Below are 26,128 nucleotides of genomic sequence, written 5' to 3'. Positions count from 1 at the left end.
TTGTATCCCATAACTACGGACAAGGAAGCAATTATTTTATCTCAATAAATACTGTGTACATAGACATCATGGCCTGTGCCTCAATGTTTTGGCACAGCTAATCATAACAAGGAAAAATGAAGTGTTTCATGCCCTATTTTCTTCTTAATACTTTTCAAATCAACAAAATTGGAGTCAAATTCAACATAATATAAAGGCTGCCAATATTCACTAACCTACCTAACCCCATAAATTACAGTATCACAGTGAAATAGAAACATTTCTAGATGCCGTTTAATGTTGTTTAAGCAGATACATCACTTGGATGCATAATTTCTATATCTATTCTCTCACATGGTTTTAAAGCAATACACAAAAGTAGTAATCCTTGTATTTGTTTGGGTTACAGCTATGTTATTGATACCAGTTTTCCTGAGCTCCAAAAACGCCAGATTAGTTCTGCACATGTAGACTGGTTAAAACAGGGGTCGGCAACCTTTCAGAAGTGGTGTGCTGAATCTTCATAAATTCACTCTAATTTAAGGTTTCACGTGCCAGTAATACATTTTAACATTTTTAGAAGGTCTCTTTCTATAAGTCTATAATATATAACTAAACTATTGTTGTATGTAAAGTAAATAAGGCTTTTAAAATGTTTAAGAAGCTTCATTTAAAATTAAATTAAAATGCAGAGCCCCCCAGACTGGTGGCCAGGACCCGGGCAGTGTAAGTGCCACTGAAAATCAGCTCGCGTGCCAACTTCGGCACCCGTGCCATAGGTTGCCTACCCCTGGGTTAAAAGGATGAGGAACCAGAGTTTGAAACGCAAGTGAATGACAATGCCATGGCTTCACCATGAGGCAACAGAACAAGTCACCTCTAGGAATTTAACACTGGCTTTTAAGCCAATGAGCAGATTCACCAGCCAGGGTAGTCAAAATAGAGCCCAAACTCTCAAGATTAATTCCAAGTCTCTTTCCTCAGGGCTGGTTTTATTAATAAACAGAATCTACAAGTCTCAAAACAACACAAAATATTGAGTATCAGAACCCTGTTCTGCTTTCCACAAGCTAGGAAAGGCTACATAAAAAGCGCCAGGGAAGTCAGGACAAACAAACATTTCATACAGACAGTGACTTGTTTGTACTGTTCTATATACTATACACTGAAATGTAAGTACAATATTAATATTCCAATTTATTTATTTTATAATTCGATGATAAAAATGAGAAAGTGAGCAATTTTTCAGTAACAGTGTGCTGTGTCACTTTGTATTTTGATGTCTGATGGTGTAAGCAAGTAGTTTTTAAGTGAGTTGAAACTTGGGGGTATGCAAGACAAATCAGACTCCTGAAAGAGGTACAGTAGTCTGGAAAGGTTAAAAGCCACTGCCCTAGGCCTCCTGCTTGGTCCCTACAGAGGGTCTTCCTTCAGGGGTTTTTGTTCAACATGTGCCCTGTCTGGAAATTACAAAACCTGGCAATCCCCATTCTTAAAGGGCCCAAGGGCGACAGCAGGCACACTCTCATGCATGTATGTGCCCCATGGCCCAGTGCCACCCTGAAGATACTGTCAGACGTCAAGAATTATAACATTCAAAAACCAGCTGGAGAACACTTCAATCTCCCTGGCCACTCGATTACAGACCTAAAAGTCACAATATTACAAAAAAACCCCACAACTTCAAAAACAGACTCCAACGAGAGATTGCTGAATTGGTATTAATTTGCAAATTGGACACTATCAAACTAGGCTTGAATAAAGACCGGGAGTGGATGGGCCATTACACAAAGTAAAACTATTTCCTCCATGCTTATTCCCCCGCCCCCCCTACAGTTCCTTACATCTCCTTGCCAATTACTGGAAATGGGCCATTTTCATTACCACTACAAACAGTTCTTTTTCTCTCCTGCTGATAATAGCTCACCTTGACTGATCACTCTCCTTATAATGTGTATGGTAACACCCATTTTTCATGTTCTCTGTGTATATATATATATCTTCCTACTGTATTTTCCACTACACGCATCCGATGAAGTGGGCTGTAGCCTACAAAAGCTTATGCTCAAATAAATTTGTTAGTCTCTAAAGTGCCACAAGTACTCCTGTTCTTTTTGCAGATACAGACTAACACGGCTGCTACTCTGAAATCTGTCCTATTAGGGTTATCCTCTGGCTGGTATGTCATCAGCTTGGCCAGATTTTTTATGAATTTGCCAGTTGCCAAAAAATAATGTAATCTGCTGGGCTTTTCTTATGTGGGTCTAAAGATTTGCATTATTATCACAATACACTGGAATATCTAACGTTAAAAGTTTCTGTGTCCAGCTAAAGGTGCTGAAGTGCTCCCACTTCCATAGTTTAAATGATAACAGATCAAAACTACTGAAAAGACAGCAGTTGTCTGCCCAACAACATGCAAGCGCACCCGCATGTGTGTGAGAGAGGGTTTGAGTCACATGAGAGTGAGGAGACTGGCAATGTTTTCAATCTTAACATCTTATCTATATGTGTTATGTCTCTAGATACTATAAGGGCTTGTCTACACAGTGGAGGCGTATGCACTGCAAAGTCATTTTTTGTGACGAAACTCCTCAGTTGCAGTGCTGCAGTAAAAACACCTCGACGGGAGTCATAAGGCTTTTTACACAAAAGTTTTAGCTCCATAGTGCCAGTGTAGACAACATGCTTGATTTTTGTGCTATTATTGGTCTCCAGAAGGTATCCCACAATGCCCATCCTGACCACTCTGGTAAGCAGTTTCAACTCTGCTGCCCTGACACCAGGTAAACAACCTTCCAGGGCCCCTCCCCCTTTAAAGCCCCAGGAATTTTGAAATTCTCCTTTCTGTTTGCTTGACGTGCAGAGCCCACATCTCATCCACCCCAGTGGCCATGGCGGCTCCATGCAACACATGATCTCCTGCTTGGAGCAATGCGGAGCTACCAGATCTAATGAGTGTTTGGGGAGAGCGTTACCCGATTTGCCCATTACTTTGGGGTATGCTCATTTATTAGGGTTACTCTTCTGGGGGGGAGGGGGACATTCTGTAATTCTATCAATGTACTGCTTGTGTTACTTGTGTTTTCATATGGAGCTCTACTTTTCCCTTCTGCAAGTCCCCTCCCAATGGAGCTATCCTGCAGGACCTAGGTTCCCCAGGGCTGGGTTCCTCCAGCCCCAGAATCAGATGAACACACACACATATTAACAGAACAAGTCTGAGTGGATGGGTCAATCAGCACTCTCAAGCTGACCCCTTATAGGTCCCTGGACTCAGTGGGCTGGGCCAAGTAGCACTTCCAAGCTGCCACCCTTATATGCCATAGGTACTGCACCAGAATAGAGTAAGCCTGAGCAGGCTGGGTCAAACAGCATTTCCAGGCTGCCACCCTTATATGCCCCTGGACTCAGCGGACTGGGTCAAGCAGCACTTTCAAGCTGCCACCCTTATATGCCCCTGGACTCAGTAGTTTGGGTCGAGCAGCACTTCCAAGCTGCCACCCTCATATGTCACAGGTTCAGCACATCCCTATCCCCACTTTCACATTACAATTGTTCTGGTAGTAACCCACTTGATGAGCAAACCCCACAGTATTCTTGGGGGCTACAGAGATCTTTAGCTTAGGTAAGAGGAGCGTTGCTGCAGAGTAAATGGGGAAGCCAAAACCACAAAAGAGTAAAGTTCAGAGAGAGAGGGAGGGAAGCAACCATCTTAACCATAAAAGTTATTTATTGAATAAACAAACATAACAGTTCCATTATTAAAGATTAGACAAGTCAGATATAAAAAACTATACCTGATCAAACAAATCAGGGTTAAAAAGTTATACCTGAGGTAGAAAAGAAAACAGAGAGAGAGAGAGAGAGGGAGATAGAAAGAGAACTGGGGTCTCACAGATCCATGAAGCTTGGACTGGTCGGGGTTCCCAGGTGATGGTTGTAGCTCAGGGTCCTGAGTGCTGGAGACAGGCAGAGCCCCCAGCACGATCAGGCAGGAGAAGATTAAGTCCCAGTGGAACCGATGCAGAGTTTGGATCCAGACATCAGAATACTTACTTGAGCATGGGTAGGGGTTTTTGTAGGGAAACAACAATGGGTCAAGGGAGAACACTAGATTTGTTTATGGGTAAACTAATGACTCAAGGGTTTTCTTTAGGCTAGACAACAGGAACTGATCATTCCTGGCTATGGGTGGTGTTCCTTCAAGGGATCTCATAATGCAATCGGGCAGCTTCAGTATTTTGGATATCAATCAAGGATATATTACTAGAATTGGTCTGATAACTGCTGAGCTGGGTGTGGGCAGATGGGTTCATTAACATCCGGAGCAGAGATCCCCCATCATGCAGTGCTTCCCTGCTTTTCTGGTCCCAGAGTTCAGTGCGGTTCTTGCCTTGGAATCTGTTCTCCATTCTGTATGCTAGTACAGATGCCTCCCTGTCCCACCTTTGAAGCAGATGAAGCTAGGGGAGTTGCCTTAATCCTGTCACCCTTGTCAGGAGGGGTTTAGGTGTGTCTCCCACCATCTTTTTATTGCTTTCTGTAAATCTTTCCTCTGATTGGTTTCAGTTCAAGCAAAGGCTGGGGGGGGGGGGGCGGGGCGGGGTGTGTGTCCTTCATGAGTCAGACAGGCTGGATACTGCACCCTGGTTCCCCAAGAACACAGAGCTGACTGATATCAAGAGGAGGCTGTCCAGTCCCAGCTGCGCTCCAGCCGTCAGAATTCCAGTACCTATGGCCAGCTTGCGTAAAAAGGGCTGTGACTGTGACACGCTGCAGTGCAGGGCAAAGGTGAAGGAGCTGAGGCACATGTACTAGAAGGCGAGGGAGAAAAACCGTCACTCCGGTGCTGCGCCTCAGACCTGCCATTTTTATAGGGAGTTGGATGCTATCCTCAGCGGCTATCCCACCTTCACCACCAAGAGCCCCATGAATACTTCGGCAGGTCAGGAGCCAGTGGAGGAAGTCATGGATGGCAGAAGAAGATGTGGAGCCCATGTCAGGGTTGTCCGGTGCTGGGTCCAGTCAGGAGCTGTTCTCAGCTCTGGAGGTGTCTAGCCAGTCTCGGCACTCACTCTCTGGTGTGCCAGAAGCAAGAGAGAAGACCCTGGTAAGTGGTTTTGCTTTGTGAAGTTCTGAAGCAGGTTAATGGCAGAGAAATGTACAAGACTGACTGTGTTTCTGTGTGCTGGGCATTTCCCCGTGCAGCTAGGCAGTACGACGGAACAGTGAGTTTATACACTCCAAGATTTCACGGGGAGTCCTCCAGAGAGATTTCTAGGAAACTTTCCTGGAGGTACTTGGCAGAGCAGGAGGTAATCTTCTGCTGGAGGTTCCTTGGCAGAGCAGCTTTTGTTCCTTCCCCCACTGAGAGACACTTTCCCACGCCACTCTGCAATTACTTGGGCAGGGACCAAAGCTGCACACAGGCGAGCAGCACAGGAACCGGGGTGGAAGCCATAAGTGTGTAGCAAATGCACCCTTGCTTCCCCGCTTCACCTCAAGAGTGAGATATCTTCCATAATGAGGCCTGCCTGTGGAAAACGGTGGGAAAGTTTAGACTATTGCCCCCCATCAGTGCCCTGTGACCCTTTCAGATTTTATTTCTGCAATGAACAATGCCCCTGCCCCTGGGTGCACTCACCATGCTTGGGGTGTTCACCAGCATGTGTGCTTGACAAGGGTCACCTAGAAAGTGATAGGTATGTTACCAGTGGTGTATTTTAATGCAATGTTTCAATGCTCTGAGTGTTGTTAACAATAGTGCTACTGTTTATTGTTACTTGTGCCTCTCCAGATATGACCTTGAAAGGCCCCTCCCCACTCAAGCAGCAGAGCATCTGTGCCGGATAAGAAAATGCCTGAGAAGGAGCAAGGAAGATATGTTCCGGGAGGTGCTGCAGTAGTCAGAGGCAGAAAAGACTGAACGCAAGCAGTGGAGGGAAAGCACCAAGCAGGAAAGAAAAGAAAATTATGTGTACAATAGGGACACCACAGAGAGGATGATAAAAGTTTTGGAGCGGCAAACCAACATGCTGCAGTCCCTCGTAACACTCCAGACTGAGCAGATGCATGCCCATCCTCCCCTTCAGCACAGTCAGAACTCTTTCCCATGCGCTCCCCAAACTCCACCTGCGCATTTCTTTCTGGGACTTCGCGCTTTCCCCTCCACTCCACCCCCACAGACAGCTTTTCAAATGACTGCTGAACTTCTGCTCAGCTCTGAAAGTCAGCCCCCACAGTACCTTCTCCTCGAACAAGAATGTGTGTGTCAATGTGTGTGCATGTGGTGTTGTGGTTTATTTGGCAATAAAAGCAAAGTTCTTTAAATGATAAGCACTCTGTTTGTTTCCATGCAAGTTATGATAGCAGATGGCACCTGCAAATCAACAGGCACTTTTATCAGTTCCTTACACTGAATCCTTAACAATCACAACTGGTTCCTAGCCTACCAAATGTAATTAACCATTGCAGTCCCAAGCATAGCAACAAACATTACTGGTTTTCATCTTCAAAATGTTGCCTCAAGGCATCCCTGATTCTTATTGCCCCATGTTGCACCACCCTAGCCCTGGAATCTGGCTGTTCAAAATCAGCAGCCAGGCGTTGTGCCTAGGCAGTCCACCCCTGAGTAAGCTTTTCGCCCTTCCCTTCACAAATATTATGCAGCGTGTAACACGTGGTTATGACCATGGGAATATTTTCCTCATTGAGGTCTAATCTGTCATATAGGCATCACCAGCGTGGGTTTACTTGGCCAAACTCACATTCCATAGTCATCCTGCACCTACTCAGCTATGGCATTAAGAGGTATGCCAGGTCTCCCAGGATCACTATGGGCATTTCAACATCCCCTATGGTGATCTTCTGGTCTGGAAAGAAACTCCCTGCTTGCAGCTTCCTGTACAGGCTAGTGTTCCTAAAGATACGTGTGTCATGCACTTTTCCGGACCACCCCATGTTGATGTCAGTGAAAGGCCCACGGTGATCCACAAGAGCCTGCAAAACCATGGAGAAATACCCCTTCCAACTGATTTACTCTGTCGCAAGGTGGTCCAGTGCCAGAACTAGAATATGTGTGCCATCTATCGCCCCTCCGCAGTTAGGGATACCCATGTCTGCAAAGCCATCCACAATGTCATGCAAATTGCCAAGAGTACCAGTCTTTCACAGCAGGATGCTGTGACGAGTTTGGTCACAGAAACTCTCTCAAGACTGTCATTAGATGTGCTGGAATACCACTGAGAGCAAACCTCCCTGCCAGAGAAGGCTTCCCTCCACTCCAGTCTTGCTGAGTTAGACACTCCAGTCAGCTACAGCACAGACCAAAAGATTGGACCACGCCCCCCTGCAGTGCACAGAAACTAAGATTCACTTAGCCCAGGGGCTTCTCAGTTAACAGGGACTTTCCCAGCACCCAGTATTCAGTCTTTTTGGGAGCCTAAACCCCAAATAAATCCGTTTTACTCTGTATAAAGCTTATACAGGGTAAACTCATAAATTGTTCGCCCTCTATAACACTGATAGAGAGATATGCACATGTTTGCTCCCCCAGGTATAAATTAGTTACTCTGGGTTAATTAATAAGCACAATGATTTTATTAAGTATAAAAAGTAGGATTTAAGCGGTTTCAAGTAATAACAGACAGAACAAAGGAAGATACCAAGCAAAATAAAACAAAACATGCAAGTCTAAGCTAATACCATAGGAAACCGAACACAGGTAAATCACCCTCAGAGATGTTCCAATAAGCTTCTTTCACAGACTGGCCTCCTTCCTAGTCTGGGCCCAATCCTTTTCAGACCAACGTTGTAGTTTATAGCCTGGGACCAGCAATCACTCACACCCCCATAGTTACTGTCCTTTGTTCCAGTTTCTTTCAGGCATCTCTTTGGAGTGGAGAGACCATCTCTTGAGCCAGCTGAAGACAAAATGGAGAGGCTTCCAGGGCCTTTTATATTCTCTCTCTTGTGGGCTGAAAGCCATTTGTTCCCCTGTGCAAAATCACAGCAACAAGATGGAGTTTGTAGCCACCTAGGCAAGTCACATGTCCATGAATGATTCAGCTTTTTGCAGGCTGACGCCATTGTTTACATGTTAATTTGAACGTTTCCAGGGGAGCTCAGATGTGGATTGGCGTCTCCCAAAGTCTATTGTCAGTTAAGATTTTCTTGATTGGGCACTTACTCAGAAGAGTCCTTTCTCAAGAAGCTGACCAAATGCTTCACTGATGCTACTTAGAATCAAACACATTGAGATACAAGTACATAGCCAATATTCATAACTTCAAAAACAAAAATGATACACACATATAGACAGCATAATCATAACCAGCAAATTACAACCTTTCCATAGACACCTTTGTACAAGATTTGGTGCAATTGTAGGACCTTGGTTGCAACAATGATCTATATTGTCACAGTCTATGTCAATAATGTCACAGTTGGGACTATAAGAACATAAGAACATAAGAGAGGCCGTACCGGATCAGACCAAAGGTCCATCTAGTCCAGTATCTGTATTAATGGCCTTGCACACTTGCATTAACACAGTCCAAACGGTTGACTTCTCCACTCCAAACTGATTCATGACCGACTGGTAGCAGTCTGGAGTAGCCATCTTCCACACTGTGATCACTATGCGCTTCTCCACTGAGAGGGCAGCTCTTATTTGGGTGTCCTTGTGCTGCAGAACTGGGGTGAGCTCAGCACTCCGTTCTAGGAAGGGGGCTTTCTGCATCCAAAAGTTCTGAAGTCATTTCTCATCATCCCAGACCTGCATAACGATGTGATCCCACCACTCTGTCCTAGTTTCCAGAGTCCAAAAGTGATGTTCCACTGTGCTCAGCTCCTCCGTGAATGCTAAAAGCAATCTAATGTTACTGCTTCCTGTATTGGACACCACGTTAGGCAACTGTGACTGCCGTTGCCTTCGTAACTTCAAGAATAACTCCACTGCCATTCGCGATGTTCTAGTAATAGCTAGCAGAGCAGTGGAGATCAGCGTGGGATCCATTCCTGCAGATAGATGTGGCGGGGTGAGTAGAAAACAAGGGACATTGAAAAATGCCACGAACTGAAGACGGAATGCTGGGATGGAAAGCAGTGCATCACAGGGCACTGAGCCAGGACCCATGATGCACTGTGATCCCCTTCACCTTCCCACAAGACCTAGCAGCAGAAAGGGGAGAGCTGCACTGTGGGGATAGCTACTCACATTGCACTGCTCTCATTGTTGATGCAAATGCCCCAGTGTAAATGCACTATGCCACCAGTGGGTTCTGCAGGGATTGATCCTAGGCCTGGTGCGTTGGACGTTGGCTGGTTGAGTATTAATGAGAGAGACTGCTCCCTATTGATTCTCCACTGAGAACTACTTTTTAAGATGTCAATTAGCCAGTGCTTAATAAATTGAGGGTGCTTTAGTGATAGTGTATAGTGCTAATTTTTAGTCATAATGTCATGCAAGTCAAACAGTTACAAAAGTCTAAGTGTATTACATTTATGGAAATAATTATATTCCTATCCTTTTATTCTTTATTAATTGAATCCCCTACCAGCTTTTCCATTATTCTGCCTGGGATTGATGTAGGCCAACTATCCTATAGGTACCTGGATCATCCAGCTTGCCCTTTTTGATTACTGGCAACATTACAGCGCAACATTAGCACTGTTCCAGTCTTCCACAATTTCCCTGGTATTCCAAGACTTATTAAAAATTAGTATCAATGGAGCAGAGATCTGCTCAGTCAGCTTTTTTAGGGCTCTTGGATGCAAGTTATCCAAGCCTGCAGATTTAAAAATGTTTATCCCTAGTAGATATTAACATCCTCTCCAGTTATTAATGGACTGGAAAGTACTTCATCATCCTCAAGGCATACAAACACACTATCTTGCTTATTTCCAAATACAAAAAAAGAAATATTTATTGAACACTCCTGCCATTTCTACCTCAGTATTAACAATTTTACCATCTCCATCTAGTAATGGGCCTATACCATTGCTAGGATTTCTTGTTTTCATAAAATACTTAAAAAACTTCTTATTGCTCTTAGCCCTGCCAGGCAGGGATTTTCTGCTGACATCTTTAGCTTCCCTTATCAATTTTCTGTACTTCATAACTTCTAGTTTATATTGATAGGTATTCATGTCCCCTTTTCCCCATTTGTTATATATTGCTTTTTCATATCTTATTTCTGCCTTCACTTCACCACTGAATCAGGATGGGCTTTTTGATCCAAAATAGAGTTACCCATGTTGAGTGCAATACCTTATGAATTAGAAAATTATCATCTATAATTCTCTGCAAGGTGAATCTTGAGAAAGTTAAATACTAGGACTGTCGAGTAATTAAAAAAATTAATCACAATTAATCGCACTGTTAAACAATAATAGAATACCATTTATTTAAATATTTTTGGATGTTTTCTACATTTTCAAATATATTGATTTAAATTACAACACGGAATACAAAGTGTACAGTGCTCACTTTTTATTTATTTTTATTACAAATATTTGCACTGTAAAAATCAAAAGAAATAGTATTTTTAATTCACCTAATACAAGTACTGTAGTTATCATGAAAGTTGAACTTACAAATGTAGAATTATGTACAATAAATAACTGCATTCAAGTGAAACCAATATTGTAAAATACACTGAACTGGAGCCAAAACAGGGTCAAACAGGGTCAAAATTCTTATCAGACACCTGTTTGAACAACAACAACGTGGTAAGTTCATCAATATTAATGTGGGGTGAGGTCTGGAAAGGATCTTTAGAAACTCCAGCCGTGAAAAACTATGCAATGAAACCATGCAATGAAAAATGGAACTTTTGCCCACAGGATCACTATGGACATTAATGTGGTTGTGAATCCTCCTGTCATTCTGGTTTATGAAATTTTTTACTGGATACTTGGATAAGAGAAAGGAGCTGAGTAGCTGCAGAATGACAGTGAAGTCTTCATATGGTACACTGAAGAAACGGTGGCAGTGTCTCATGTCAAGGCTGGAGGCCTCTGAGCAATATCTGCCTTGTGTGATAGACGCTTGCAGAATTTTGCACAAGGAGACGCTTTCAGTGATAGCAAAGGAGAGAGCCTCACCAAGGGCTGGGAGGCAAAAGTGGAGAGACTTTCTGAATGTGTGAACAGCCAAGAGAGGGTGCCTCTGCAAAATGGCCCAACTGGTCAGGCAACTGGGCTCAATGATGCATTGTGCTCCTACTTTGAGGCCAGCATGTAGTGCAGGAAAATTAATGCACTGTAACCACGGAAGGGAATGCAATGGATATGCTTTGTGTAACAATTATGCTATTAGAGACTGATGTTATTAGTCAGGAGCTGAAATTTTTCAGTCTCAGTGTTTGGCATGCTGAAGTGATCTTGGCGGTCTGGAGAAATCATCTCTTGGTTTCCATGATGGTTGGGCACCTTCTGATACTCTAATCAACTTGTCCAGAATCCCATATCAGGGTTTGGGGGGTGGCATCCTTGGCAAAAATCCAGGCCATTTTCTCATAGTAGGTGCAGGTAGTGGGAATTATCAGAGGTCTTACTTTTGTCTCTAGCATTTTTATAATTCTGCTGGAGTTCCTTTGCTTTGGCATGGCTCTGAGCCTTCTCCTGCATTTGCTGTTAATATGGGCCTGAACACGCTCTTTTCCCCAGTGGCCAGTGAAGTCCAGGACCTCTAGACAGAACCATATGAAGACATTGCACATGGCTGCTATACTGGATATGAGAGTCCAAGAGTGTGAACTTGTCACAAGCTGGAATTTCAAAGGGGAATCCCTAGATGTGTGCCAGCATTTAAACATGGAGGTCAAATCCAGCCAAGATGAGCCTGGAGTAGCAGAGGGCATACAAGTAAACAGATAGGCTAGTGCAGGTGTGAAGCAATGCAGTGTGGGATAGCAGAGGGAGGACTGCCTGAAACAGCAGTTAATCCAAAATAGGGATGCCTCCACACAAACCTTGTAACATTCTGAAATAAGGCGACATCTACACTACGAAGTTATTTTGAGCAAGTTATGTTGGCCTAAAGCCTCTGCCATTAGTACAGCGCTAATATGTGTGCATACTTGGCTCCTCGTGTCAGCAGTGTTGTAGCGGGCTGGCTACCCGCTCCTGCCCTTTGGGGCTTTAAAACAGCCCTGGGAAGGGGCTTTTGGCTGGGCTGATTAGGGAAATGGCAGCAGCTGGGGGCCACGCCCCAAACTGAGCCCAGGGCCTTATAAAAGGCCAGAGCAGCCAGGAAGCCAGAGAGTCTCTCTCTGTGGTTAGAGAGAGATGGGCCTGGCTGCTTAGACGTTAAGATAAGTACCTAGGGTGAAGCAGGACGGGGAAAAGGCTGAGGGGCTGGGGAAGCTCCAGCCTAGGAAAGCCCCAGGCCTGCGGCCTAGCACGGGGCTAAGAGGTACTGGGGTTTGCAGGGGTCAACCTAAGGATAGGCAAAGCAGCAGGTCCGAACCCCGTTGCCGGTGATGAGAAGGCTGACACTGCAGTCTGTCCCAGGATATGGGGCTCGATAGTGACTGAGCAGTAGCCATTCTGAGGCAAGTGGGGATAGCGTGGTGGGGGGGGGGGTTCCCCTGAGAGGGGGAGACCCAGTTAGAGTAAAAGGGGCACCGGGTCCAGGGAGGGACATGGGCTGAGAGTAAAGCAGGTGGATCACCAGCCTGCAGAGGGCGCTCCGGACTGGAAAAAGAGCTAAGTTGCGGAGTAACCAGTAGGAGGCGCCACAGGGGTGAGTCCCGACCCGTTTACAAGTGCACATACTCACCAGGAGTGCTAGTACCAATGCACAGTGCAGTGCACCATGGGTACGTATCCCAGTGTGAATCCAGTCATTTGGGAAGTTTTGGCAACGCATGATGGTGCCAAAATGAGTTGTGTTGGGATGACTGGGAGCCTGGGGTCAACTTCTCAACATGCAACAGTCTCCATCCCACAATGTCATCTGTATTCCATAATCTTCATGCCTTTTTTCAAAATCCCACAAACCTGCATAGCCCTCCTCACTATCTGCCATCTCTGACAGAGGCATGGAGCCTTCCCAGCTCTGCATTATTGTCATGAGCATTGCAAGCACAGAGTGCACAATCCTGCAGTATTTGCAGAGCCACAGAAGAACCGAATCAATAGGGAACATGACGATTTCATGGAGGACACATTGCTATGGGACATAGCGAGAACCAATTCAAAGTTGGTGGTGGTGTTCACAGAGCTGCTGTAGATGGTGGGGAGCCACTTCTAGGCCCGAGAAACTAACACTGATCAGTGGCATTGCATTGTAAAAATGGCGTAAGATGATGAGTAGTGGCTGCAGAACTTTCAGATGCACAAGGCAACATTTCTGGATCTGTGTTCCGAGCTCTCCCCAACCCTCCAGTGCAGGGACACCAGAATGAGAGTCGCACTAACAGCAGAGAAACAAGTGGCTATCGCACTGGGGAAATTTGCAACGCCAAATTGCTACCGGTCAGTTGGAAATCTATTTGGAGTTGGGAAACCCACTGAGGGGCCATTGTCATGCAAGTATGCAGAGCCATTAATCACCTCCTGCTACAAAGGACTGTGACTCTCGGCAATTTGCAGGACATAGTGGATGGATTTTCAGCAATGGGGTTCCTGAACTGTGGCAGAGTGATAGATAGCATGGATATGCCTATTTAAGCACCAGACCACCTTGCCACAGAGTACAGAAAGGGTTACTTTTTTATGGTAATACAAGCATTGGTGGATCACTGAGGATGCTTCACCCACATAAGAGTGGGCTGGTCATGGAAGGGAACACAGGACTTTTCAGAAAGCTGCAAGCAGGGACTTTCTTTCCCAACCGCGGATTACCATTGGGAATGTTGAAATGCCAACAATGATCTGCAACCCAGCCTACCCGTTGTTCCCCTAGTTTATGAAGCTGCACACCAGCCATCTTGACAACACCAAGGAACAATTCCAGTACTGGCTTAGCAGGTACAGAATGACAGTTGAATGTGCATTTGGTAGGTTGAAGGGACTCTGGCATTGTTTACTCACAAGATTGGACCTCAGTGAGAAAAATATCCCAATGGTCATAGCTGCCTGCTGTGTCCTGCATAATATCTGTGAAGCAAAGGGGAAACCTTTCTGCGTGGGTAGAGGATGGAGGTAGAATGACTGTCGGCTGAGTTTGAACAGGCAGACACAACGGCTATTAGAAGAGCTCAAAGCTCAGGGCGGGTTTTGAAAGACCATTTTTACAGTAAGCCACGTAATGTGTTTTGTTGTACTGTGCTCTACATGGCCCTGCTCTTTTGTGGCCTAATAGGAATCGTGTAGTGATTGCTGTACGTACAGAAATATAACGCTGTCAATTCATCTATTAATTTTGTTTATGGCTTACTCTATGAGTTGTAGCACATTGTCAGTAACAAGTAATTGGTTGCTTTCATACCTGTTAAGCACTTGGTAGTAGATGTTGCAAACAAAATAAAAAAGAGTTATGTTTTAAATAATAGACATTCATTTTGTACAAGAATTCAGTGAAAAAAAGAAAGTGAAATTTTAAAATAAATATATTTAAAATAAACTTACTGAAACTTAAATGAACAGAACAGAACTTATGAAAGGGAAAGAACATTCATGCCTATTTCAGCTACATCTACACCAACCATCGCTTTCACGGGTAAGTGTATGTGAAGCTGTGATTGTCTTTAGTATCCCGCGGGGTGGAGTGGTAGGGATAGTGAGGCAGCCTTGGATGCCATGTGGAATGTTGAAGGGGACAGGGGATATAGAGAGGTCCCGATATTGAGTTCTCAACGGGCTGCAGAGGGAAGCGACCATGGGATTTTTGAACCTGCAGGTCCACCAGAGTCTGGAGTATCTGAGTTTGCTGCTTGAGAAGCCCGATTATGTCCTGGTGCATCTCCCTTTCCTTTTCCTGCACCCTCCTCCTCTCCACTCTTTCCTTCTCCAGGCTGTCCCCAATGTTCATTCTGCAGTGCCTGCGCTCAAAGTCCAGTGCAGCACTGACTTGAAGAAGCTCAGTGAACATGTCATCCTAAGTTCTCTTCTTTCTCCTCCTTATCTGGGTCAGGCATTCTGCGGATCTGGAGGGGAAGACCCTCAAGGCTGCAGCAGCTGCAGATAAACACATAAAGTTACCGCTGTCAGAATAGTCACTGTGGAAACTGAAATTTAAGGTGCAGAACTTGCTCCCCTAAAGTTTCAAGAACTACAAGCGCATTTTCACTTCTGGCTGGGATTGCTTGTGCATGGTGCCAGTCACAGCACCAGCCATGGTGAGTATGGCCCATTAGAGATTAGGGAAATGAGGAGAGAATTGCTTGGTTGCATAAAACTACTAACATAGGGCACTGACACTGGATACTGGCACCTTTTTCCACAGGTTGTGGTGATTGTAGCTGATATCTCACTCCTGGTGGTAACAAAGATACAGAGAACACAGCTGCTGCTGGCATCCCGAAGCCACTTGTGTCCGTATACTGCTAGGCTGTGTATTGCAATGGTGCCTGCCAATGTTATCACTGAGTACCGTGGGAAATCGTCCTACCACAGAGGAAGAAATAAGGCTTCCATCCCTAGAATCCTGTGGCAGAGTATTGGAAAGCACCTCTGTGAAAATTTCATCAAGATCTCTCAGGAGGATTCAAGGGACACCCTGTGTACATAAACAAACTGCTTTGCATGCTTCCACTCCCCGCACCTAACTCTAGAGGGGACTGAAAAGCAGATAGCAACTCTACTTCTCTTGGTTCTTCTAGCACGAGAAAATTAATGAAAAGTCGAAAGCTGTGTCCTGCTATTTTCAGGGAGCCATCCCTGGAATGGAAAATTTATGTACACGCTTACCTGAGGTTCATTCCCCTGCATGGGGCTTGCCCATGCGCTATTGGCAGGACTGGCTGGACTGCAGTGGAGTCAAAAACAGGTCCTAGCCTGCTGTGCAGCTGGATCCAGGTGCCTGTCTCCCATTCTTCTCTTCTTTGTCCACCCCCTCCTCCTTTCTGTTCACAGCAGAGACCTGTGACTTGGGCTCCTTGGAGATATAGACGGTGCAGCTCATTGTAAAAGTGGCAGGTCTGCGGCTTGACTCCGAATTGATTGTTGGCCTCCTGGTATGCCTGCTGAAGCTCCTTGGCTTTCACGCATCACTGCTGCTGGTCCATCATGCCCCTTCTCCTGCATACCCTGAGCACAGCCTCTTCTCCCCACAGGCCCAGGAATTCCAATATATCTTATCTCCTCCAGGTTGGAGCACAACTGGAGTGTGTAGCTGGCATGGTCAGCTAGGCAGTTGCACACAACAGCGGAGAGCTGCTAGGCGTGCTCTCCAAGCTAGTCAATCAGGAAAAGGAATTTCAAAAATCCACAGGGCTTTAAAAGGGAGGGGTGTCTTCCAGTCTATATGACCCCAGGGTAGTGGAGTTCACAATGGTGACCAGAGCAGTTAGTGTGGGACAACTGCTAGAGGACCATTAGGGTTGACAAAGGTAACGCAATGTCTACATGCGTGCCGTGCCAACCTCTGTACATAAACCTTGGCTCAACCCCACTCCGGGAGGTGGTGTTACTATGTCGTAATAACAGGCCACTTACTCAGTTGGAAACAAATTTAAGTGTAGACACATGCACAACTGGGTTGATGCAAGACTCCTTACATCAACATAACTTGTAGTATAGACCAGGCCTAAGAGTTAAGTTGCTTCCCAATTAAGTGGGATAAGATGCCAGCTAAATAAAAAAAGAACTTTTGTGTGTCAATGTAAGGGAGTTTATGATGAAAAACTGAAATTTATCTATACGGAAAAAAACTTTTCTGTGTAGCATTTATAAGTTAATGAATTAGTTTATTAACGGAAATTAATTAAAATAGGTTATTTAAGAAATGTATTATCAGTTGTCTGACTTCTTTTTAATATCTGGAATAATTCATAGATTTTAAGGCCAGAAGTGACCATTTTGATCTAGTTTGATCTCCTGCATAGCACAGCGATAGAACGTCACTCAGTGACATAAAGCCCATTACTTTTGGTTGAGCTAACACTAAAGGAAAAATGCAAACTCTTCAAACTCCAAAATACAGTTAAAACTAACTGAAATTTTATGCGTGGCTATATTTGAAGGTGGTGTTTTTTGTTTTTCTTTTTTCTTTGATCACTTTTACCATTATTTTCATAAATGATAGTTTCTCATTCTACTTCAGAAAATTTGACAGTGAACTGCCCTCTTTCAGAATAGCTGCTATCTCCTACTGTTCTCAATGGGATTGAGGCCACATGCTGAGCTTAGTCAAAATGGCCACTGTCTCCATTCACTTGCTTCTCATAGTCCTCTTCTCCATTTCCTGATCGCATAGGGAGACACCATCTTTTGTGAGGACAGCTTAGTTTCACTTCCACAGGAAGCAATGGGAGCCAGTATCTGTTTTGTAAGAAGGCATCTTAACAAAAGGTAGCCTGTGGCCTCAGGCCCATTAAAGACAATGGGAAATGGTGGCCATTTTGAAATGTGACTCGTCATATGTTTCTGTTAAGGAGATTTTATTCTTCAGCCTCTGATGACAGATACATTTTCAGTTATGAAAATGCCAGCAAAAATAACTATTAATCTTCAATGTTTATTTTAAAACTATCACCCACTGCACCAGATCTACTCAGAGAGGACAAGAGGGAATAGAAAACTTGCAGTGTGTATGAACAGTGGTCAGAAACTAGGACTTGTGTTTGCAGGGGAGTATAGAGAACAGTAGGGAAGAAGAAAATGGGATATATCTCCTGCTGACTTGCACTGCTCTTGCAATGCAAAGCAGCTGTAAATCTAGTTTTATTGGCCAGTATGCTCTGGCTGCCCTGTGTTGCTTTAGAGCAGCCTAAAGCAGCCAGAATGTACCGGTGAATCAGACTCTAACAGTTACATATTTTTAATGATTTCCAGTTCATACGACATACCTACAAATCATTAGATGAATCTCAGAGAATCATTGCTTTTGACTTTCTTGTTCAGCGTTCACGTTGAATTTTTTAATAATTTCAAAAAACAATCATAAACACCCATATGGAAATTCCCAGCTGTGAACGTGGAGTTAAGGTTCACAATGCTTGACAGTAATTTAGGGTAAAATATATTACAGAGATGTTGTGATTATCTCAACCCCAAACATTACAAACCCAAGCACTTCAGAGATAAGTTTCTAAATTTAAAGAAATAATAAAATGGCAAAGTATGGAAATGCATTATAGGGCACTGCTTCTCAAACAGGGTTGGGGCTGAAACCAGGTGCCCTGCGTCCCGGCGCCGCCCCCCTCCCACTCCCCCTCCGCAGAGCTGAAGCGGGAGCTGTGGGGCTGAAACCACAAACCTCATTTCCCCCTCCCCCGACCAGGGCTGAAGCTGGAAGCCAGGTCTCTGCTCCAGGGCTGAAGCCCCGAGCCCCAGTGCCCTCCACCCCCGGCTGAAGCCAGAATCAGTGGGGCTGAAACCCCAACTCAAGCAGAAGCCCTGAGCAACAAGTGTGTTGCCGCCCAAAACTACAGTGCCTTACCCAGAGTGGGGCAGTCCCAGGAGCAGCTCCACTCCCTCACCTCCTCCTCTCTCCCAGTCCTCCTAAGGCTCTGCCCTCTGGCCAGGATGTAGACAGAGGGGAAGCTGGAGCCAGGCGGTGCGGGGCAGCTGCTCCTCTGGCTGGTGGTGCCAAGGAGAAGGCAGCCATGACATTCCCCTGTCTGCTGCTGGTGCCCAGGGTTGCAGCTGCGCCTCAGCTCCCAGCCCCCTTTGACTGCTCACGCAGCCTGTAAGAGCTGCCCGGGTGGGGGACCTGGCTCTGGGGCCAGGAGAGCCCTTGGGGAGCAACCACCCCAGGGGGAGCCCTCCTGGTACACAGCCTCTAGCTACCCCTCTCCCTGCACCCTGAGCTACCTCCCTGCCCAACCACAACCCCTAGATACCCCCTCCCTGCATCCTGAGCTACCTCCCTGCCTGCACACAGCCCCTATCTACCCCCTTCCCTGCACTCTGAGCTACCCCCTGCCTGAACCCTCACTGCACACAGTCTGCACCCTGAGCGGTTTTCAAACTTTTTGAGCTGAGCCTCGCTTTGAGTTATATGTTTTGGTTGCATCCCTCCACAATCCAGACAGGGTGAGTCAGGGAGTGGAGGTGGTGCTTCCTCCCTGGACCCTGCTGTGCGGAGTTGGCTCAAGCCCTGCCAGCCCTTGCCACCCCAAAATAGAAGTCAACCTACACCTGCATGCATAAGGGTCCCACCTCTGGTCCGGAGCCCCGAATCTCCCTCTCCCATCCCTGCTGGGCCCTGGAGTTTTTATAGCATGTTGAAGGGGACCTCGGAAAGAAAAAGGTTAAGAACCCCTGCTATAGAGCATCCAAACAACCTTAACTTCATCCTGAAGAAATAAAGGTGGAAAACAAAAGAGAAAGAACAAAATCTAATGTGTCTTTAAAAGTCAGTTTGATTTAATCTGAAACCACAAATATTAAAATATGTTAATCATATGCTTATTGCGTTGTGCCATTATGGGGTAGAGTTATGGTTATTTGGGTGCACTAATTGTCATATCCATACCTTAACATATTTGGATTTCAATTTAGTTTAATCTTAATTCTGAATTTCCTGGATTTATAGTGCTTTGTTTTGGGATAATTACAAACATCTCTCATACTTTATTGTAAATTACTTATATGTACTCTCAAACTTAGCTCCCTCTTAATGTAGTCATCTTAGAATTTAGATTTTTTTGAGGCTACATTAAACTGGAATAATGACTGTGAAACCAAGGGTGCTACACAATCAATCAATAAAGTACATACACACATTAATTTAAAATGTTATTTAAAAATATAAACGTGAGATGGCTAAGCCAGAGAAGGACATTATACATTATATGTAACCATCAGTCAAGACTCTTCTTCCAGTTACACCAATGTATATCAGGAGTAACTCCACTAAATCAGTAGATTTACATCAGCGTGAAACTGGTATGACTGGGTGGATAATCAGTCCTTTCATCTTTACAAGTATTTTGAACCTCTGCTGAGAACGGTGTGGCAAACACACAGCCCACACAACACATGAAGCTCATGGAGTTTAACTATGTTGCCTGGACCAGGTGTGGTCTACAGAGACTGCAGGTCCCATTATAAAATGCTCATGTGCCCCTTTTGACTAGAGATTCTGAGCCAACATATAGCATTGCATAATAGCCATGGAGCTATAGTGGGCCGAACCTTCATATGCAAAATGAAAGCAGTCACAATCTGCTACAGTTAATGTTAATGCACATGAGAGAGAGTCCTCAGGCTCCTAGTATATTTACTCTCAAGTATAGTGAATATCACTTCGGCTGTATCTTCCACACTTCCTGTACCTAGAAAGTACAGAGATGTGCCATTACAATTTTTGGTTTAAAACTATGACAAAAGAAAATCTGTTACCTTTTCAGATTCACCATTGCCCAGGGAATGCCTGTGGGTGTGTTAAATGCCGGAAGGAGCTTTCCTGCCAGCTGCACTGCTTTGAGCTTGAAAACCTGTGACAGTAGACAGAAGGATGAATTTCTAACAAACCTGGTTTTCTTTAGCTTACTATAAATTAAAGAGAGATTGTCACTTTAAAACATATATATCCCCCTGATCCCATTAGGAAAACTTTAGATTATCAAAAACAATTTTTTTTCTGTTCTCTATTCACGTTTATGATTTAATTTTTATTTGTTCACTTTCCACATTTCACTAAGATTTGAACATGAAGTTTCAATTTTGAGCTTTCATGCTCAACAATGCTGCTCCTTGGATACACACTGAAGAATATGAAAAAAATCCAATTACTATTATTTGCTGTTGTAACCATGTTGGTCCCAGGATATTAGACATACAAGGTGGGTGAGGTAATAGCTTTTATTGAACCAACTTCTGTTGGTGAAAGGCACAGGATTTCAACCTTACACAGAGCTCGTCTTCAGGTCAGGGAAAGGTACTCAGAGTGTCACAGAGACCATTAACTCCGCACTTCACCTTGAATAGTCTCTTGCGATCTGTTAACTCTTCATGCTTAACAATCTCTTCTACCTTGTATTTGGCTGTAACACTCTGAGTACTTTTCCCAGACCTGAAGAAGAGTTCTGTGTAAACTCAAAAGCTTGTCTCTCTCACCAGCAGAAGTTAGTCCAATACAAGATCACGTCACCTAACTTTTTTCTCAATTAATATTAGGTATTTGAAAACACCTTCAAAAACTATCTTTAAAAAAATCTCAGCCTAAGATTTCTCCCTAAGTCTGATGTCCCAGAAGGATTAATTCTGCTCAGTCTCTAGTCTAGGTCCCTCCGCCTCATAAGAATGATTCCAAACCATTTTCTATATGGCTGGAGCTAACAAAGCCCACCTAACAACAGTCAACAGTAATTAATCTGCATCTTTATGCAGCATTCTAGCACCTGAATTTAGGGTGGTTCACCTATGCAGGGTTCTGGAACCTGTCACATTGTCACAGTATCTGTGGAAACCACACCGGAGCCTATGCTTGTTCCATTTTGTATTATTAAATGGCAAAAAACGTAGTTAACCCAGAGTTAAGGTCCTAAAATTGATCCCTGTGGAACTCTGCTGGAAACATCCCCATTTGATGATGATTTCCCATTGACTACTACTTTTTGAGATAAGTCAGCCAGTTCTGAATTCATTTAATATGTGCTTTATTGATCAGAGCCAAGCAGAGGATTCAGAGGGCCTGGGGCAAAGCAATTTCGGGAGCCCCTTCCATAAAAAAGTTGCAATACTATAGAATAGTATATTCTTGTGGGGGCCCCTGCATGGCCCGGGGCAAATTGCCCCACTTGCCCCCCCTCGGGCAGCCCTGTTATTGATGCTGTAGAGTGCTAATTGTTAATCTTTTAAACAGAATTTTTTGGCACTGAGTCAAATGCTTTACAGAAGTCTAAGGGTATGGCTACACTTGCAGCTGTACAGTGCTGGGAGTTAAACTTGTCTTCATACAGCTGAGTAGGGAAAGCGCTGCAGTCTGTCCACACTGACAGCTACCAGTGCACTGTCATGGCCACATTTGCAGCATCTGCAGCGGCGTTGGGAGAGGTGCATTATGGGCAGCTATCCCAGAGTTCAAGTGGCTGCAACGTGCTTTTCAAAAGGGGGGGGGGGTGGAGTGTGACAGGGAGCATGGGGGAGAGAGAGAGTGGATTTTTGGAGCCGACACTGTGTCAGAGCCCTGCCTTGCAAGTTCCGACCCTCTCCCCCACTCCTCTCTCACTCACTGAAAGCAAACAGCAGTTTTTTTCCTCACAGACCAGATAAGCAGACCCCCCCTCCCTCCCGCCCACCCCGCTGCTTCTCTCCTCAAGCCTCCTCCCTCCCGCTCTCCTCAAACAAACACTAGCTGTGGGCGTTCCAAAGGGAGCCCCCCTGCCTCTGCTCATTCACAGCAAACAGTGGCTGTGTTTGTTTTTTTGATAAGCAGCTCCGAGAGCCCGGAGTTCACAACAAAACAAAGAGAGGCATCACAACAAAACAAAGAGCAAAACCTTCCCTTAAAAGGATTATGGGAAGCTTCTGGAGGTCAGTCACAGCGTACTAAGATTATTCCCTGTTTACACTGGCATCCCAGCGCTATTCTCTTTATTCCTCTCGGGGAGATGGAGTACAAGCAGCGCTGTAGCCACGGAGATACAGTGCTGTATGTGCCTTGCCAGTGTGGACGTGGAGTGAGTTACAGTGCTATAAAGCCACCAACAGCACTGTAACTCTCAAGTGTAGCCAAGGCCTGAGTGTATTCAATGGCAAAAAGCTACATTAACACAGAGTTAAGGTTGCTTGGTGGCATGTTGTCCCATTGCAGAATGTTGAGTTGAGCAAAATTCAAACTTCTGAAAATCAGGGAACACTCAGTTAACATTGCATGGGCAACCTTAACTCTGCCCTCTTTCAGAAGTGTCCCAATATGCCCCATTAACACATCTACCTTTACTCTGCCAACCCCACAGGTGATGAAATGTACCAGCTCTTCACCTCTTTTTACAATCTGTTCCCTCCCACCCACAAGATTCCATCTAACACTATTAAAGGGTGGGGGAGGGCTGCTCATGCTACTTTCTCTTTATGCTCTTTGAACAATGCCTCAATATGCACATACTCACCCTGGCCCATGACATTATAAGATTCAGGAGGTTCCAGATCCCAGTGTAACTCACACACTTAACCAACTCCCCAGAAAGAATATCACATGTGTACAATTTAAAAACCACTTCACAGCCTTTTACAACTTCCTTACACTTATTCACAGGATATTATCTCAACCTACATTTTGCTTAACCATGATTAAAGCACTAGAATCCTCTCATATTCCTGCTCACTGCTGACAATATCCTTTGTAATAAAAGCCTTATGCCCTGATACTGACAAAACCTACACAGTTCTGCATAGAAATAATGCATATTTGCATACTTGTGATGAAGTGGGAATTTCATGTAATATTTGCACGAATCCTAGGTGTGCCTCGTTTTCCCCTATACTTTGCATTGCTACTCAGTGGGGAAAAAATAATTAAGTTTGCTCTCATGGCTGACTAAGGCCTTGTCTACTCTACAAACAATGAATGCGCACACACTGCGATGTGACTTTTGGCAGCAAAAACGTCCTGTTTTGGCAAAAAAATACAACCACCCTGAAAACAGACATAAGTCTTTTTCCTCTAAATTTTTGTCGACAAAGTGCCAGTGTAGGCACCATGCTTGATTTTATCGCTTTAATTGGCCTCCAGAAGGTGTCCCACAATGCCCATCGTGACCGCTCTGGTCAGCAGTTTGAACTCCGCCCCTCCCCCTTAGAAGCCCCCTTTGAATTTTTGAAATTCCATCTGGCATGGAGAGGTCTCATTGCATCTTCCCAGGTGATCAAGGCAGGTTATTGCAGCAAACGCTCTCCCGCTTGAACTACTGCGGATCTGCTCAGTATATGGGGAGAGGAGGCCATGCACTCCCAGCTGCGTTTGAGCCATATGAATTGGGATATCTACAGGCACATTTATTGAGGCTTGTGCAAAAAGGGCTATGATTGAGACATGCTGCAGTGCAGAGCGAAGATAAAGGAGCTGAACCAGGCGTACCATAAGGCGAGGAGGCAAACCATCACTCTAGTACTGCATCTAAGACCTGCCGGTTCTGTAAGTAGCTGGACGCTATCCTTGGTGGCGATCCCACCTCCACCGCCAAGAGCCCTGTGGATACTTCAGCTGGCCTGGATGGGGTGGAAAGAGGACCTAACCTGGAGGACAAATTCATTGATGAAGAGGTGGAGTTAGATGACAATGTAGAGCTCCTGGAGGGGTCATCTGGTGGGGCAGGCAGCCAGGAACTATTCACCACTCCAGAGGTGTCTAGTCAGTCTCAGTAGTTGCTCTCTTACAAGCAAGAAGTAGGAGAGGAGATGCCTGGTCAGTGGCTGTAGTTTCTGTAGTGAGGAGGTGGGTGCAGGGTATAGAAATGTAGAAGGCTGGCTATGTTTCTGTGAGCTGGACATTTCCCTGTGTAGCTAATCAGTATGGTGGAACAGGGTGTTGATGCACGCTGAGATCTCATGGGAATCCTCCAGAGAGCTCCAGGAAAGTCTCCTGGAGGTACTTGGCAATCTTTTGCCCAAGGTTCCATGGCAGAGCAGCTTTGTTCCTTCCCACATTGTAGGGAACTTTCCCACGCCATTCGCAACCACTTGTGCAGGGACCAAAGCAGCACACAGGCAAGCAGCATAGGGAACAGGGCAGACGCCGCAAGCATGTAGTAGATGTACCTTCGCTTCCCTGCTTACCCGTAGGAGTGAGATATCTGCTACAATGACTTCCACCCAGGGCCGGTGCAAGGATGTTTTGCGCCCTAGGCGAAACTTCCACCTTGCGCTCCCCCTCCCCCGCCCCCCGTGGCAGCTCTCCCCCTCCGCCCTGAGGAGCCCCCCTCGCCCCCCACGACAGCTCCCCCCTCCGCCCTGAGGAGCCCCCCCACCCCAGTTCACCCCTGCGATGAGCACGAGCACGCCGTCGCTGCTTCGCTTCTCCCACCTCCCAGGCTTGCGCCTCCTAAGCTGATTGGTGCCGCAAGCCTGGGAGGTGAGAGAAGTGAAGCAGCCACGGCATGCTCGGGGAGGAGGCAGGGCAGGGGTGAGCTGGGGAGGGGAGTTACCCTGCGTGCCGCCCCCCCCCCCGCCTTTCTTGCTGCAGGCGGCCCTTCCCGCGCTCCCCTTCCACAGCTCCCTCCACCTAAATGCTGCCAGCGACTGGGGCGGACGAAGATCTGGCCTCCGCAGTCGCTGCCGAAGAAAATGGCGCCCCCCAAATCCCAGTGCCCTAGGCAACTGCCTAGGTTGCCTAAATGGTTGCACCGGCCCTGCTTCCACCTGTGGAAAAGTGTGGGAGAATTTTAGATTTTTTCCCCTAGTTGGCTGCACCACAACCCTTGCAGAGTGAGTGCTCTTTTCCCCATGTGGAGTGTCCCCCCAATACTCATCATACTTTGGGAGTTTGCAGAGATGTGTGCTTGCCAAGGGTCAGTGAGAAAGTGATTGTTATGTTACAAAAGGTGTATTTTACTGAAATGTTTCAATGCTGTGAGTGAATTTAACAATCATGCTTCTGTGCATTGTTCTTGTGCTTTGGCAGATGTGACCTTCAGGTGACCCATACACATGAGCCGAGTGTCTCCCCCAGATAAGAAAGTGCCCAAGACAGAGCAAAGAAGACATGTTCTGGGAGGTACTGCACTCTTCCAATGCAGAGAAAAGGGAAAAAAAGGATTGGAGAGAAGCTGAAAGGCAGGACAGAAAAGAAAATTAGGAGTTTGTTAAGGACACTACTGAGCAGATGATTAAAGTCATGGAGGGGCAAACGCAGATGCTGAAGTCCTTAATAGTGCTGCAGACTGAGCAGATCTATGCCTGCCCTCTCCTGCAGCACATTCAGAACTCTTTTCCGTGTCTCCCCCGCCCCCCAACTCCACCCACGCAGTTCTTTCCACTTTCCAGGACTTCTTGGTTTCCCCTTCACTCCACCCCCTCAGACAACTTTCATAATGATAGCTGGACCTACACACAGCTCTGGTGTCCTTGTGCCACAGTGCTGGGGTGA

General features: G+C 45.5%; 1 protein-coding gene across 1 annotated transcript in view; it reads right to left on the bottom strand.

Moving 5' to 3' along the window:
* The window catches only part of MAN1A2 (mannosidase alpha class 1A member 2), a 307,506-nt gene that overhangs the window by 86,537 nt on the left and 194,841 nt on the right, over positions 1-26,128 (bottom strand). Inside the window, exon 6 of the mRNA XM_045000927.1 lies at positions 20,440-20,534. Coding sequence (XP_044856862.1) covers positions 20,440-20,534 — 95 coding nt within the window. The remainder of the gene's footprint in view (positions 1-20,439; positions 20,535-26,128) is intronic.

The sequence above is a fragment of the Mauremys mutica genome, chromosome 1 (genome assembly GCF_020497125.1).
Source record: "Mauremys mutica isolate MM-2020 ecotype Southern chromosome 1, ASM2049712v1, whole genome shotgun sequence".
NCBI lineage: Eukaryota > Metazoa > Chordata > Testudines > Geoemydidae > Mauremys > Mauremys mutica.
This window is presented reverse-complemented; position numbering and strand designations above follow the sequence as displayed.